Below are 18,121 nucleotides of genomic sequence, written 5' to 3'. Positions count from 1 at the left end.
TAAAGACACAGACCGACTAGAGAAAGGACTTGAGGATATGGGGAGGGGGAAGGGCAAGCTGGGACAAAGTGAAAGAGCGGCATGGACATATATACACTACCAAATGTAAAATAGACAGCTAGTGGGAAGCAGCTGCATAGCACAGGGAGATCAGCTCGGTGCCTTGTGTCCACCTAGAAGAGGGGAACAGGGAGGGTGGGAGGGAGGGAGACGCAAGAGGGAAGAGATAGGGGAACAGATGTATATGTATAGCTGATTCACTTTGTTATAAAGCAGAAACTAACACACCACTGTAAAGCAATTATACTCCAATAAAAATAAATAAATAAAAATAAAGATTCTCCAAGGTTTGCCCTAGCCAGGAGGTAAATGACATTTATGCCGAGGGACACCTTGCTCTTTTGTGGTCACAGAGACCCAAATGAATCAGGGCCTGAGTGGAAGGCAAGATGCTGTTAATAAAGAGCTACCTGTTGAATTCAGGTGTAAATGAAGTTGAATGCCTATAATTGGTTTATTGAACGAGCTGAACTATTGGAATATCAAGAGGAAACAGTTTTATTTTCTCCTGTCATCCACTTTCAAACACACTCTATCATATATATTTCCTACCCCAGATAACAATTTGGGTCAATCCTCAGGTCCTAAGGGCACCTTAAAATATTTTAAAAGCCTTATTTTCAGATATTAAAAACAATAATGACAACAACAGCAACACACACACACACACACACACACACACACACACACACACCAGTGAGATCTAAATCAAGACATTAACTTAATGTTCAATTTAAAGTTTCTCCCCTACAAAAATGGGGAAGAGGCAATGGGACTGTCTGTCACCAGTTTGTTTTTATTCTCTTGGGTCTATTCTTTCCCCCTCTGCTTAGGGCTTCTCCAGGGTAGAAAGAGAGGATGGATTTGGAGTAAAGAGACCAAGGCTGTTTTTCTTAGCCTGTGCTCTTCAGAGTCCACAGTCATGGAAGGCATCCACTTGCCTCTTTTTGGGGAGCAGCTCTGTGTTCTTCAGAGGCCCCTCCAACCTAGGAAGCCCCGCCCTGGACCCCTCCCTGCAGCAGGCACGGCAGGATCTGGCTAGTCTTCTGCACCAGCTCCCAGCTCAGCTCCATCCCAGCCAGTGTCCCTCTAGTGTCTTTTGGTGGCTGTAGCCTTAGCAGCCAGGACCTCGTGGGCAAGGTCTTTCAAGATGTCTTCCACCCTGCTTTCTTCAAGTGCAACTCACACCCTCATTCTTCCCAAAGGTGGAAATCGAGCTTCTCCCCACAGTTGCCTTCCCTTTTCTCCTCCTGTAGTTGTGGGCAGCTCCAGACAGCGTTTAGTCAGGATAAGTTGCCCATTTTCCATTTTTGCTAGATAACCCCCCCTCCCACACACACACACACACACTTCAAGGGATTTTCTTGGTATCTCCACAACTTGACTTGTGGGGGAAAGAAAACACCATGACGATGTCTGTCTAATCCTATGGATTTCAACACTTCAAAGAATCCTCCATCCCTAATGGCAGTTAAAGAGGATGATCACTGGGCCTGCTTGGTCACTGCCAACAAGTCCTAGGAGAAGGTACCTCATACTTCTCTTTAGAAATACGGGACTACTTATCTTGCATTTTCCTCAGCTTTATGGCCTTACATGAAAATCAATGTTAACTAGAATTCTCTTATTCTGTGACATGTATAGCAGCCAGTATTAGTGTAAATGTTGCCATATTGTCATTGATAATGAGATAGCACAGAGTTTTTAAACCATGGCTCACATTAGAGACCTCGGTTTTAGAGGTTCCTTTTCCCCTCCTTATGCATTACTGTTTCGGCCGAAGAGAATGTATTTAGTCGCACAAATGAAGTCACACTCACATGTAAGGCACATTAAATGGAGGGAAAACAAACAGTCCATCAGAGAAACTGGTGATCTTGAACAAGAGTTAACTTTAAATTCCTAAATAGTTCCTTTCATTCCTTTACTCATCTGGGACTGCGGTTCTACGGTTGCTTTTTTTGTTTTAATCAAGAAAAGCAGAGAAAGTCATCGCTGTGAGCATTATTATGAGAGTCTGAGCATCTTCAGATAATTGGTTAGAGATGCACAAAATATAAGGCCTCAATAGGCACACTGTAAAGGACAGAAGCCAAAGAAAGACTATGTCTCATATATTTCTGTAGCCATATAGAAATTTCTGTTTTCTATTAAAATGACTGTTTCTAAACAGAAAACCTGTTTTCTATTAAAATTAAAATTCAAGCAGGGAAAGATTAAGACAAGGTTGAGTCAAGAGGAAGGAAACTGGCCTAATAAAGTTGAAATTAACATAATCAATAGGTGGTATGAAAACTTTTCATGAGGAGGTATTAATATTTTAAGGTATTTTGATCTATAGAAACAATTGTTCAGTCCCTGCTTTAAAAAAAAAAAGAATAAAAAGAGAGAAGGGATGTTTTTGACCTTCTTTCGTGTAACCACATTTCAGAGTAGCTGACCAGTTGTTTTTTTTGTGTGTTTGTTTTTGTCTGTTTGCTTGCTTTCTGGAAATCATATTGTTATGGGGATATTACATGACATGTCTATTATAGATTTATGCTAGTTTTGAATACACCACCATATTAAACCTCTAAAAGATTACAGAACAAAATAAAAAACTTAATAAATGATAGAAAAAAGGACAACTTATCAAAATCTGTTTTAAAAAAAGAGAAGAATGTTTTTACTTTCAAGTGATTACTTCTGCTATTTTCTACCAACTTCCATTGATTTAAGACTATAAATAAGCATGTATGTATACATGTATATGCTTATCTATTTTATATATATTACATATATATATATGTTCCATATATAGAGTTTATATTTATATGAAACACCAAGAAGAAAGGTAGGCCACAAAAGAGGGGAGACGGTAGTAATTTAGTGGTTGTCATCTTGACTGTATCTCATTGGATGGAGATATGTATCTATAGTCATAGACATAATTTGCTAGCACAAATATACCATCAATACACACATGTATACCTGATTAACTAAATAACTCAATAATTTCAAATTGACTTTGAGAATAGGGAAAACAGTACAGATTTCACAGATGAACCGTGCAGAACTGCAACTACAGGAACCAGAGCAAGGTTCACTTCATCTTACCAGGTTTAGGGACAATGAGCTGTGCACTGGTCTGGGCGTTTCCAGCCTCATTTTCACCCACACACTGATAAAAGCCTTCATCCGACTTCACCACCCCAAGGATTCGTAGGTTGCTTCCTCCCTAGGGAGAAGAAAAAGCAGGTAAAGCATTTGAAAAAGCAAAAAATTCCAAGTGACAAATGATCACAAAACAAATTTTAATTAAATTTACCAAAAGAAACCAGAAGGGAGGCCAAGAGGCTCCTCAGCCTTACAGATATGTCCTGTGTCACCTGGGAAATGTCACAGATTCCCAAGACTCTGCTGGATCCACGTGCGGCAATTTAACCTAGTTCTGCTATGAAAAGTATACTCCCAGGAATGCACATCATCCTCCATAAGTGAGCAGTAAACAGAAAACTCTTTTATTAGGTATGGACGAAAGAGAGGTTAGTATCAAAAGAAATCTCATTCTTTTACTTGTCCTGAAGGAAATAGTTTCAGTGGATGCTGGAGGGGGAAAAAAAAAGCAAAAGGAAACAAAAATTACTTATCTTTGCAGCTTCTAAAGGACAAGAAATCTAGGTTGGATATTTTCTGGACATTTGCAGAGAAAAAAAATGTCTGAAAATCCTTTTAAAATTGCGTGCCCTTTCAGGGATTTGGAGGAGGGTATGGTAGATCTTTTATACCCATGTCATTCTTGTTATATGGCTGAAATGTTTCACCTTCAGTAATCTATAAATTAAACACAGCAATGTTAACTCCTGTTTTATGTAAATTGGGCCACCATAGTTTTCAAGGATGGATGATAAAATGATCTGAAATAGCATTTAATTACAGTAACTCAGTTTATCTTCGATAGTGTAAGAATTAGTTCAGTAAGTGAGACGAGTTAAATCACTTGCCCTGAAGTCATTAAGAGATAAATATTACCTCATGGGGAATTGTTAATTGTTTTTAGTGTCTTGTAGTCAATTCTCAGCTGATGTAAAATTCTTAAGATAAAGTTGACTAACTTCCAATTAACAATTCTCATATAAGTTACTATTTGTGCTAAATGTTACATGTGTGACAGATCTGGAGCTATTGGGGAAATATTTTTAAGCACAATTTAATGCGAAAAGGGCTCATATCATACCTTTTTTTTTTTTTTTTTTTTAACCTTAAGAAAAGGAACATTTTAAGTAGGTTGGCTATAATAAGTCATGCAGGGGGAAAGATTATTCAAACTGTAGAAAAAAATGAAATGCTTCATTTTATCCTGTGTCCTTAAGGGCACTCAACAATTTCCTCTATATGCAAGTAGCATATATTTTAGGCATATACAACACATTTCAAGTTGCCCCATGGCAGATCATTTTTAATTCAGTGATAGGGGAAACAGCATTGCATGTAAAGGAGCTAATGGATTGATGTGGCATTCAAAAGTTAAATTTTTTTCCTTTCTTACTCCATTCCCAACCAATTAAATGCAACTAAAAATGAAAAATGGTAAGTGGTGATAAACATAATAAAGATATTCTTTACGGATGTATTCCTTAAGAGCCCTTATAATGTGACAAAATGCATGAATCAAGAGGTGATGAAAGTTTCTGAAAGCCGACTGATCATGCAAGAGGGACCACCAGCAAGAGGCACTGTAAAGCCATGGAGAGAGCTTGTGCCTGAATTCTATAGGGCACTTACACTATAATTGCCGTCTCCTGGGAGACCTGGCTTGGAGGACCACTTTTCTTTGACAGGGTCATGTCTGCATCTCAAACATAAGAGAAATGGATTGAAAGCCTCCTTCTTTAGCTGCAAAGTTCTTTGATATTTATAAAGTGCTTTTCATATTTCTCAGATATTCATTTGAATTCAGAACCTCTGATGCTGACCTACACCAAAAGGAGAGTTTTCAGAGTATTTTTAAATGAGCAAAGCATTCTGCTGGTAGCAGCAAAAACAATAATAATAATGATAGGTATGGATCACTCACTATGTAGCAGGACAACAACTCAGTGAATATACCACCATTATCCCTCTTCTCTCTCTCCAGGGCAGGGACAGAGAGGTCCACTAAACCTTATAGGAACTATAAGAACCCTTGTTCTTGGATTCAATTCTTTCCAAAGTTCAGAACTGCAAAGGATGTGAACTCTGGGTCCTCAAATCCTCTCCACCACTGCCACCACCATTGTCACTATCACCATCATCACTGCCCTTTTCTACTGCTCATGTAGGTTCAGCTGGCCTATCTGGAAGAGTAGCAAAGGAGCAAAGAGTGACCATCCTAATGGCCGAAGTAAGACTACCATATTCATAAGTAGCACATCTTACTTGAAACTTTATTATAATGGGCAAAATTTAAAGAAGTAAGAGATTCTTGGACTCATACAGTCTAGAACTAGATTCTAAACTCTGTTTGTCCAAGAACCACCAATGAGAATATTTAGAAAGCACTGGTCTTAGGCCCCCCATTTTATCTTTGTTTGTTTAAAACCGTGTCTGTAAAACAAGGGGGCTGGACTGTTTAATGACTCTTTTTTAGCTCAAAAATTCCAAGTCTAAAAAATGATTTGCTTTATCGGAACAATTTTCTTCATACATCATAAACATTCCCAACGGGAACGTTGTTCCCAAGAAAGAAAAGCAACTGAAAACAGAGTAGACAATGAATGGGATTGTAAAGTGAATATGAAAAAAGATAGTTACCACTATCTGAAAATAATCACTAGGAATGACCACATCTCCATTCTTCATCCAATTCACAGTGGGCACAGGCTTCCCAGAGACTGCACATTCAAACTCAATATCCATGCTTTCATAGGCATAGAGGTTGGAAGGGTGATTTAAAAACCATGGTGGAACTGTAAAGACAGAAAAATAAAAAGTGAGTGGGTGGGGATGTGAACTTGCATGCTAACATCTTCTCTGACTTAGAAACAAATATTGAAAATGTTTGTAATTCAAATAATTCCCCTAAGCCCTTAGTTTACTCTATAGGAACTACTGTAGGACATGATAAGCTCCCTCCATAACCCCATCCCTGCCCCCCACCAAATGCAGTTAAACAGTGTGTTGTTGTGTTAATGGTGTCTTGCCACAAAGAATGTAAAAAAAAAAAAAACAACCTTTGCATATAATAAACAAAAATAAATAAATAAATAAAAATAAAAAATAAAAATAATTGCATATAATAAACATTCTGAATAACTAAGTATTTGCATCCAATTGACCTACATAAAGGACACTGGAAAGTCCATAAAGCTATGGAAACTATGCTGATAAAGCAAATAAAGGGGAGCTGATATGACTGACACAACCCAGTGTATAAGACATGAATGCTTAGTGTCTCTGTAATTCTAGAGTTTCATTAGGATTTAGCTAATGAGACGGACTCGTTCCTATTGAAACTGTATGTGGTGATACGGCACTAAAAATGACCATCATCTTTACTGTGGACACATGCCTATTGTCCTAGCAATTATCTACTCTAGTGCATTGCTATACTATATTACTATTTTCTCAGCAGGGTACATGATACACTAATTTAATTTAATGTCTTAATTACCATAATACTCGTTACTCTATGATGGAAATTTTCAACTGAAAGGAAATTACAAATATAACACACCTTCACTAGTGAATCTCTCAGACTTGGTGCCTCAAAACACTGTGTAGGAAAGGAGCATTTTAAAAAGTGATGTTGGAAGGGATAAATTGGGAGATTGGGACTGACATACACACACTACTATATAGAAAATAGATAACTAATAAGAACTTACTGTATAGCACAGGGAACTCTATTCAATACTCTGTAATGACCTATATGGGAACCTAAAAAAGAGTGGATATATGTGTATGTAAAACTGACTCACTTTGCTGCACAGTAGAAACTAACACAACATTGTAAATCAACTATACTCCAATAAAGAAAAAAAATTTTTTTAAGTGATTGTCATTTTCTTCCACTGGGAACCTTAAAATGATGTCAAACTTGAATATTTATATTGTCTGAAATCCAGGTTAAATTCACAGGGAAGTAGCAGCCTTGATCCCCTTTTCACCTTGGAAATAAATATGTATTTTTCATAGACATTTTTAAAGACAGATTATAATTTTTGTCTTTGCTGTTGTTATGCTCAGTGCATAAAGTGTGCTAATATTTGCTTCTTTGAGTAACCACCATACTTTGCTCTTTCCAACCACCATCAGCAAAACTTTCCCTTGAAGTCAAAGTGAATTTGCAATCTTTGATGGTCATTGCCTTCTAGAAAAATCGAAGAGCCAGTGGAAGGCACCCAGGATTCAAGTCCTAGTTCTTCTACTGAATGATCTTGGAAGTCAGATCTCTCCCCTCCCTTCCCCTCTCCTCTCCTCTTTCTTTCTCTCTCTCTCTCTGTCCCTCCCTCTCTCCCCTTCCCTGTCTTATCTTCCTGTTTTTAACTAAATATTTGGGCCTCTAGTACCCAACAACTTTTAAATTCTTGAATCTTTCACAGGGGCAACTTGGTTTAGATGACTTGGCTGGGATTCATTAATATTCGCAGACTAAAGATATGGAAAAAAATGTGTCTGAGAGCTTTTCTACAGAGAATGTGTCACCACTGTATATAGGGTTAAGATTAATTATTTATAATTTATAACAATATTAGACTTTATTTATTCTTTCACCAAATTCACTGAGAATGAACCAACATCAGAAAGATTTCTTGAGTTCCTCTGAGCAGATACATTTATTGTCTCTTTTGGATTCTGTTGTCAATTTTATCACAGATTTTTATTTACCAGCCAATAGCCAGTATTTATTGAGAGCTGACTGTACAATTTATTAGCCTAAGCACTTTATTATTCACACCACAACTCTTTGAAGCAGGCTCTTTTACCCCCATTCTAGCAATGAAGAGACTGTGGTGTGTAAGCAACTTCTCCAAACCACACAGACAGGCTGACTCCACTGCCTACATTCTGAACTATTTTGTAATAGTTCTACCTCTGGAAAATTTCGATGGAAAATTACTTTGCCACCGAAAAATTCTGATGGAAGGATAACTCAAAAATATTCCCCAAGCCTCAAGGACAACAGAAATGAAGCAATTAGAGCTGTTAAAAAAAATAACATCACGTTGTCTACTCTGCCTCTCCCTTTAAGTCCTTCTTTCCTGGTGCCATGAAAACTGTCTGAGTCTGCTAAGCCCTGGTGTTCATGTTCATCAGATTTCCTGGAATCATGTGTGCCCACATCAGAGTTTTCAAAATTTAGATGACTTCCATAAGTGGATCTTGAAATTAATTTATGGGGTTGAGACTAAACTTTAAATATATATGTACATAAGCAATATAAATATACATAAACATATATCATACATAAACATATACATATACACGTGTATATATTTATATAGAGGGAGGAGATTTAGTATTCTCTTCTCTTCCTGCTTTCCTCTTCTATACTCTTAATCCTTCCTACTCCTATGCTACTCCTCTTTCTTTCTCTTTTCTTGTGATGAGCAGACTAGGATTTATTCATCCTATTTTAGGATTGCTTCCTAGAATTGAGAACCTAGGTATACCTTTCACTGCTCTGGGGTACTAGATTCGCAACACAAATATAAACTGGGACTAATGAGTGAATATGACTTATCAATGGTTGTGGACATGTTTCTTTAGCATTTTTCTGATCATGAAGAGGGAACTCAAACACTCCTTCTTCCGTGAAATGTTGCCTTTCATGAAGCCGATGATGGATTTTCCTGCTTCTTGCAGTGCTCTCTCTCTGGGCTCAATTTTTATACCACTTATTATTGTTAGATATTTTTCACCTACATCATTATTTACTAACCAGACTATAAAGATGGGGCCTGAAGCATATGCTTTTTCTTTTAATTCCCTTTGAATATTAACATAGTTCTCCTTCCTTTCCACTCTCATGGAAGGAATAATTCACTGCTTTAAACTATTTGGGGGGCAACAATTTCTTAATGACTAATAAAAACGAAGGGCCATGAATTTTCAGGTTTATCAAATCGTTCCATTCATACAGTTTTAGTCCATTTCAGAGAACTGCCTAACATACATGTATGACGCTACAGCAATTTCAGGCAAGATATTGCTTTTGTTATACTTTCCTTCTTTGGACAGAATAAAATTCATGACCAGAAATAAATTACCCACATTTTCATTAGATCTTGGTTTCTCAAGATCTTCTTAAGTACTCAGAGTACATATATAGAGAATGTTTATAACTTAGGGGTTGAGGGAAGAAGAAATAGTGACTACAACAGAAAGATGGAAAAAATATGTCTGTTCTAGAAAATGCTATCATATTTAGAAATGATTAATAGGTGAGAGATCCCTCTATACTGCAAGCATTAGAACTGTACAATTAAACCTTAAATTTGAATAAAAGTTTTCTCTAAATTAAATATTTTATAAATGAGTTTCTATGCTATGACTAATCATTTGCATTCTGTAGAGTAAAATTTATTCGGTAGTTTCAGCCCCAAACCAAGTCATCACCAACAACCTAAATAGTATTAAAGGTTTTATTTCACATAAAAGATGCCTCACAAGTATTTTTAGTAACATTTATCTATTCTTTTCCAGTTATTTAGGTACAAATAAATGTGGGTCAACTCTAAAATACTGCTCTAGGACACATAATTAACACTCTGTATTACCTTGACATTGAGAAGATTCTATACATCCTAAAAATTTACTACAGCTCTTTGAAACTGCAAGAATGAAACTTTAAAGGAATGCAGGTGGTTTAAATGAACACTAGGCAGAACACACAACTGGTGAATGATAAACATGATAAACATCATGGGAATGATAAACATCAAGAAAAAAACAGATTAGTGAGATTTTGTTAGGAAGACAATACAAATTACCATGAGCCTTGATGGGCTACATTTTTACCCTGAGAACACTGGAAAGCCAGCTAGTGTCCCTGAGCAAAACACTTCTCTCTATCTCTCCAGGCCTTTTGGAGTTAATTTGTTGTTGAAATAGTGGACATAAACCCATTAGTCTTCTCTTAAACACAAATACCTGAAGATTCTGACCAGATCAAAAATCTAAAATACGTTTGCTGCCAAATTGGGTTAACTCTATGTCCAAAATAAATTGAGTTCTTTCAAGTGCAGTCAGATAATTTCACCTTAAGGAGCCATAGTTTGATAGGTAATCACATTCAGATGACTACAAAGGAAGCCAACTGGTGTTGAATGTAGGTCTAGAGATAACATAGCACAGGGGGAAAATAATTTTTTTATCAATTCAGGCTTCCATGTTAAATGTACCTCAATGAAATCCTAGTTTTATGGAATAAGGTTTCTACTGGACATTCAATTTATAGATTAGAAATAGCTCTTTCATCCCATAGTTTCAATTCTTCCTGCACCAACTTCTGGTGCCAAAGTAACTTTCTTTCAGCTAACTTGATCTTTAGGTGAATAACCTTCCTTCTCCTTTATTTAACAAGGAGCTGTGTGATATATTTCTGCCCAATCCAACACTTCTCTCCAGGCCTTTTCTTATGTGACAAGTGATTTGAAATCTGCTGAATATTTTTCTCTAGTTTGTTCCTTCCTACCTACACATCTGTCCTCTCCCATAGGACTGGGTGCTGAGATTTGCATTTCATTCTCTGTTTGTCTCTCACACATACCTGTCTGTACTCTCTTAAAAAATTTAGGTTGGGGTAAGTTGGGTTCTAGACCTAAGTGACAAGAATGTATCCCACATTGGAAATAAGATCTCATTTTAGTTTTGTTCTAATTAATAATATTGACTGGGGCTCCCATTGTTCTAGAAAAATGACTATTAAGCTATGGATTTTATTCTTAGCATTTTCTATTCAAAAAAGTGTTTCAATTTCTGGGGGCAGGGGGTGTTTGGGTCCTCTTAACAACTTCCAGAATGTATATTACCTTTTCCCCTGACAGATGTGTAAGCCTAAGTGGTATATTTAATTATATATATTTTTTCTCAAGCAGAAGTAAATATATCATTATTGAAAACTATATTTCAGAAAAGCTGATGAAGCAACAACAATTCATCCCCTTGTAGCATCCATCTGGGTGCAAATCCACCAAGCTCTTAATTTCTTAAGGACAGGGGCTGCCTTACTTCTTTCTGTCCCCAAGACTAAGCATGGGATGGGTGCTAATAAATACTTATTAGATAAACAGGCATGGATGTGGTTTAGTCTTCATAGGCCAATGCTTCGGAATTGCCACTTTCTGGCTGCAAACAGGTAATAGCTATGGAAAAGCTAGATGAGGAACAACATTTAAGAATAAGGATATACTTTTCTTCTAAAGTCAATGCTAATGACAACAATAGAATATTAGAAGCATCAAACTATAAGCTATTCTGCTACAGCTGGCAAAGAGGATATTTTAATCATCTTAGAGAAATAAAAATTGAGACCTTTTGATTTTATCTCTTACCCCATTATGCCAAAAAATTTGTGCTCCTATCCAAAACTTCTAGTCTATGTGCTGTGGGGATGAAGAACATCTGACCTTCAACCTTTACTTTGGAGTTGTGTTTACGTTTTTTTGTTTTATTTTGTTTTTTGTTTTTGTTTTTTGAAATATGTGCTTAGAAACTATTTTAGATCTCTTGTCACAATTTTCTTTATCCAGACAAATAATTCCATTACTCTTCCTCAGTTTCGGCTGCTTCTGTAATCAGGATTGCTTCTCTCTAAATTCAGACTGAGTTTTCCATTTCTCTCTTTAACTGTAGAGCTTAGGACCAAACTGGGAGAATGATGCTGTAAGGCTCAAACCAGTGATAAAAATGATAGGAGGATTAATCTCAAGGTCCTAACTCTATATGCTTACTTATGTTATCACCATGTCTTTGGAAACTTGATTTGTGTGCTGTGCTATCAGTGTCCTTCAGTAGATGTAGGCAACTCTCCAACAATTAAGTCTGTGTGTGTGTATGTATGCATATGTATATGTATATATAAACACATATTAAATACATTTATTTCTATATATTTATATACATATCTGTGCTCCTATGTAATTCTATGTAAACTGTAAAATCACATCAAATACTTATATTTAAAATGTTATGTATACACAAAGACATGCAAATGATATATCCATACATATACAATTTATAAACATCTTATCCAATTTTCAACTTTAGCTGTGAAGAGAATGAAAACATTTTAAGAAAAACAAGATAAAAACATTAACTCACATGGGTTATGACAAAAATAATAAATATTTAGAATAAGTTATCTAGTTCCTAACACTGCATACTGACAGAAATTTAAGAGTTATTATTTTTCCCTCAGTCAAATGTTTCCTAGTATGCCCTCTTGTTATTTGAGAGTAAAAGATGTGGATATTCTAAACAGCTAGAAAAAAATGTTTCTGTCATGCATGAGAGCAATTTCTGTATATTTTTAAATGGACATTGAAGAGTTACAGTAAATTATAGTGAAAACTTTGTTTTCCGAGTTTTTTGTTAGTAGTAGATATTCTATGAGGGAATCTTCCAACACAAACATTTAACTGAGACGATGATGAATTCTAACACATAACTAATTTCCCTGCTCCAATAGCCAATGAAGTCAAAAGTCCCAGCACACATGTGCACGTGCACGCACGGGCACACACACACACACAGACACACACACACACCAACCACAGCAACCAAAGAAAAGAAAGTAGTCAATTGCAAATGAAAAAAAATCAAAATAGATGTTTCTGGAATAGAGGAGAAAGGCAGAGCAGGATTTAGCTCCTTATCTGTCCTTAAACACCAGAAACTGCCCTGGACTTTGGGGGAAAGCCTAAGAATTCTCAGTAATACCTCCGAAACTGAATCAACCTGAAACCTATGGAGAGTCCTATGTTTTTCCTTCTTTTCTGATTGAGAAGAAGCTGCAGTGGCTATCAACCTGAGGACCAGCCCCTCCCCTACAGAAGGGAATAGGATACGGAACCAGCCAACGAAGCTAGGTGCCCTCAAAGAGGCCGAATGTTGCCTCAGCTGAACTCACTCCCTGACCATTCCTGCTGGTTATTAAATAATTAATAAAACCTGAACTATCCAGCACTACAAACTGGAGCCCAAGGGTTCTCAGGCAGTGTGGTAAATAAGTCTAGAAGTAACTTCTGCTATATTGGCACAAATAGTGTCTGGACAGAGTCACCCACACATGAGCAAGATAAATGACACACGTGGGAAATATGGAAATATATTGTCGACAACAATAATGAGAGAGAGAGAGGGTGGGGCAGGGAGGGAAAAGTGGGGGGAGGAAGAGAGAAAAACAAAACACTCAACCCAGAAGAAAATCTAAGGGGAGAAGCAGAAATAAATTTCTTAAGTTGTTTCACACAATGGAATTACTTATTATGAAAATAAATTCAACAACACTAGAGGTCAAAGACTAGATGAAAAACAACAGAATGAAATGAAAAGGAAGGTAGCGGACCTAAGGAAACAAATCAAGGGGCAAAACAACATCATTAGAGAGCCAATATATAAATTAGAAAGTACAAGTAACATAATAGACACCACTAAAAACCAAATTACCGATGTGTTGGAAATGAGATAAATGCAGTGAATGTAGATGAAAAAGGCAAAGAGACGAAAGTAATTAGGAAGAGCCTGTACAGAAAGAGGCCAAGCAAAGATGATTTAATATTGAGATAACTGGCATCCTGATGTAGCAAGCTCACAAATGGAACAGAAGATATATTCAAAGATAAAATAATAGGAAATTTTCCCTAAAAAATAAATCTGAATTTTTAGATTGAAAGACTATATACCATTTTCCTGGGAAATTGAATGCATAATTCTCAATAGTAAGACGTATCTTATTTGAAATACTGAATCTGGAGGATAAATAATTATTTGAACATTCAAACAGAAAAGTCAAAATCAAAACACACCTACAAGGAATGAGGGGGAATCAGATTCCCATATAGTAATATCCAATGTTAGAGGATAATGAAGCAATATTACGCAAGAATATTATACACAGTTGTTTATTTACAAAGCCATAGTCTAAATTATGAAAGTGCTCAGAAAATATAGCACTTTCTAAAGTAAGTCTGACAACAAAATCCAGGCTATTAAGAAGAGTACCATCAAAATGAAAAGATAGGGCCTCCCTGGTGGCGCGGTGGTTGAGAGTCCGCCTGCCGATGCAGGGGATACGGGTTCGTGCCCCGGTCTGGGAGGATCCCATATGCCGCGGAGCGGCTGGGCCCGTGAGCCATGGCCGCTGGGCCTGCGCGTCCGGAGCCTGTGCTCCGCAACGGGAGAGGCCACAACAGTGAGAGGCCCGCATACCGCAAAAAGAAAAAAAAAAAAAAAAAAAAAAAATGAAAAGATAGGCATTGTGATAAAAGGACTGGTGATGAATATTGAATATAACTCTATACAGAAATAAAAGTAAGCACAGTGGAAATAATGTTTACTGAAGATAAGTCAATTGTCATAAACGTGAAAAGGATACAACTAATACCATAACTACCAAAATCAGAAGGTGGGGGAATGAGAGGATGGATGAGATTGCTAACCCCTCATGCTAATCCCTAGGTGCTATCTTTCACAGCAGGAATTTAATCAATTATGCCTTTAAATAAAACATGAACTTTAAAAAACAGTATCTATAGCTGCATCACATTATTATAAACATATTTCTACCTAAGTATCCAACTATTTATGTATGTAGAAGGATGTATGGAATACTGAGATTTGGGATGATTTTTAAATCACATGGGTTATTTTCACAAAATTATGGAGTGATTCTTCTAAAACAATTTTTAAAAGACTCTAGAAGCAAATATTCTAAGATGTACAGTGATTATGGAAGTATGGATATATCTTTCTTTTTTTGTATTTTAAAAATTTTCAATGATTAAAAAAGATATTAAATAAAACTTTACCTTCGGGAGGGCTTCTGGGAGGGCTCACTATGATAGCTTTTACCTTCTGGGAGGGCTCACTATGATAGTTTTAAATAATAGAACCCACTGGAAATTCAAGAGCTTGTATAAATAATACATATGTTATAAATAGCAAGTAAACATATTTATCCTTCTTTTCTTTTCCTTTTATCCTACTTCTTCACTGGGTCTTGGAAGAACTTCAGAGAAACTCTTGTTGCTGGTGACAAGAGTACATAAACCCTTAAAGGAAATCATGTGGAGGTAACAGCAACACCAGGTTTCCTGTATCAAATTTGGTGAAGGATGATATATTTCCTATATACATGACGATCTGGGGAAAACCACTGTATGGGAAAAAGGAGAATCAGGAGAATCAGGAACAACCCTGATTCTGGCTCTTCTAAAGGTCAGATTATGGACACCAAGCAAGTAACTGAACTTTTCTTGACTTCAGCTTCTTACTTTGTGAACCTTTCTTGACTTCAGTTTCTTACTTTGAAAACTTAGAAGGTTAAATTGGAATCCAATCATTCAGGTTCTTTGGAATCTCGTCACGTGTTGCTAGGGAGGGGGTGGTGATGATGTTTCTCTCCAACCCTTTAATACCTTCAAGGAAAATAATGCTGAGACAGGCTGGGCCCTGGATCCCTTTGTTGCAGTATGTGCACCTGGACAAACCTCTCCTCGAGCTACAGAACACAAAGAAACTATAAGGGACTAAAAATAACTGTACATGGGCAGTTAGGGCAAAGTCTGGACAAGAAGATATAAAAAGACCAAAAAAAAAAAAAATCCAATTGCCACTTCTGAAGAGCCAGGAGCAAAGACAGGGTGTTGGGAGCAAAACCAGGGTACTGCACATGTCCCCTGCACTCAACACCACCAAAGGGGTGGGGAGACCACCTAAGTCACCCCTCCAGCTTGACTGCTGGACACACCCTTTCCCTCACCCCATATAAGGAACCATCCCACACCTCCTAGGGAAGAGAGCTCGGGAACCTGTTATTTGTGTTCACTCCCCCCTGCTACAGTAGGGGCCCCATTAAAGCCTTGCCTGAATTTGTTGTCTGGTCTCTTATCAAGTTCTATTTTTTTTTTTTTTTTTTAAGTTTATTTATTTATTTTTTTAATTAGTTTCTGCTTTATAACAAAGTGAATCAGTCATACATATACATCTGTTCCCACATCCCTTCCCTCATGCATCTCCCTCCCTCCCACCCTCCCCATCCCACCCCTCCAGGCGGTCACAAAGCACCGAGCTGATCTCCCTGTGCTCTGCGGCTGCTTCCCACTATCTATCTACCTTACGTTTGGTAGTGTATACACGTCCATGCCTCTCTTTCGCCTTGTCACAGCCCACCCTTCCCCCTCCCCATATCCTCAAGTCCATTCTCAAGTAGGTCTGCGTCTTCATTCCCGTTTTGCCCCTAGGTTCTTCATGACATTTTTTTTTTAAATTCCGTATATATGTGTTAGCATACGGTATTTGTCTTTCTCTTTCTGACTAACTTCACTCTGTATGACAGACTCTAGGTCTATCCACCTCATTACAAATAGCTCAGTTTCGTTTCTTTTTATGGCTGAGTAATATTCCATTGTATATATGTGCCACATCTTCTTTATCCATTCATCCGATGATGGACACTTAGGTTGTTTCCAGCTCCGGGCTATTGTGAATAGAGCTGCAATGAACATTTTGGTACATGTCTCTTTTTGAATTATGGTTTTCTCAGGGTATATGCCCAGTAGTGGGATTGCTGGGTCATATGGTAGTTCTATTTGTAGTTTTTTAAGGAACCTCCATACCGTTCTCCATAGTGGCTGTACCAATTCACATTCCCACCAGCAGTGCAAGAGTGTTCCCTTTTCTCCACACCCTCTCCAGCATTTATTGTTTCTAGATTTCTCTTTTTTTTTTTTTTAATTAGTTTCTGCTTTATAACAAAGTGAATCAGTCATACATATACATCTGTTCCCACATCCCTTCCCTCATGCATCTCCCTCCCTCCCACCCTCCCCATCCCACCCCTCCAGGCGGTCACAAAGCACCGAGCTGATCTCCCTGTGCTCTGCGGCTGCTTCCCACTATCTATCTACCTTACGTTTGGTAGTGTATATATGTCCATGCCTCTCTTTCGCTTTGTCACAGCTTACCCTTCCCCCTCCCCATATCCTCAAGTCCATTCTCAAGTAGGTCTGTGTCTTTATTCTCGTTTTGCCCCTAGGTTCTTCATGACATTTTTTTTTAAATTCCGTATATATGTGTTAGCATACGGTATTTGTCTTTCTCTTTCTGACTAACTTCACTCTGTATGACAGACTCTAGGTCTATCCACCTCAGTGTCCATCATCGGATGAATGGATAAAGAAGATGTGGCACATATATACAATGGAATATTACTCAGCCATAAAAAGAAACGAAACTGAGCTATTTGTAATGAGGTGGATTATCAAGTTCTATTGATTGGGGAAGGCCAAGAACCCTGGTCAGTATCAATGCCACTGTATATAACGAGCTTCTATATTAACTCGAAGCTTCACGAGAACATTCTCTGCTACTAAAACAAAGGAAGTAAATTATACCCCAGCCTTTTTTTTTTCACCCCCGCTTTAAAATTCTGGTGATTCTAACCTGTTAGTATATTTAGCTGGTCCAATGCTATTCAACATGAACAGTTTACATCAAGTTGATTTAGAAAAGAAGAGGGAAAATAAGTTGTCAATTTGCTTTTTATTCAACCATTAAAATAATATTTGAATAGCATCAATGCATTGCTTAAAACGATAAATACCAACATAAGTATCTCAAGCATCTTTGAGTCACTTGAGAAAGTGACTCAAAGACAGGTCAAAGGTAATTAGTTCAATGTCTTGCTGTAAAATGACAGTATTCCTTTCATACTAACACTTACATATGGCTTTTAAGATTACTTGGTGTAAGAGTACTTCCAGAATTGATTACATTCCAACTTTCAGACTTTATCTGCCTTTTTCATTCCTGCATTTTGGCCTCAAGAGACCTTAGCTATTTCCCTACAGATAAGACCAAGCTCCATGGTAATTTC

General features: G+C 37.2%; 1 protein-coding gene across 1 annotated transcript in view; it reads right to left on the bottom strand.

Annotated features, from left to right (window-relative positions):
• DCC (DCC netrin 1 receptor) overlaps positions 1–18,121 on the bottom strand; it is a gene marked incomplete at its 5' end in the record, with an annotated part of 1,182,001 nt that overhangs the window by 487,446 nt on the left and 676,434 nt on the right. The window contains 2 exons of the mRNA XM_081253253.1: positions 3,157–3,277; positions 5,833–5,987. Coding sequence (XP_081109379.1) covers positions 3,157–3,277; positions 5,833–5,987 — 276 coding nt within the window. The remainder of the gene's footprint in view (positions 1–3,156; positions 3,278–5,832; positions 5,988–18,121) is intronic.

Source organism: Mesoplodon bidens, assembly GCF_964165515.1.
Source record: "Mesoplodon bidens genome assembly, chromosome: 13".
Lineage (NCBI taxonomy): Eukaryota > Metazoa > Chordata > Mammalia > Artiodactyla > Ziphiidae > Mesoplodon > Mesoplodon bidens.
This window is presented reverse-complemented; position numbering and strand designations above follow the sequence as displayed.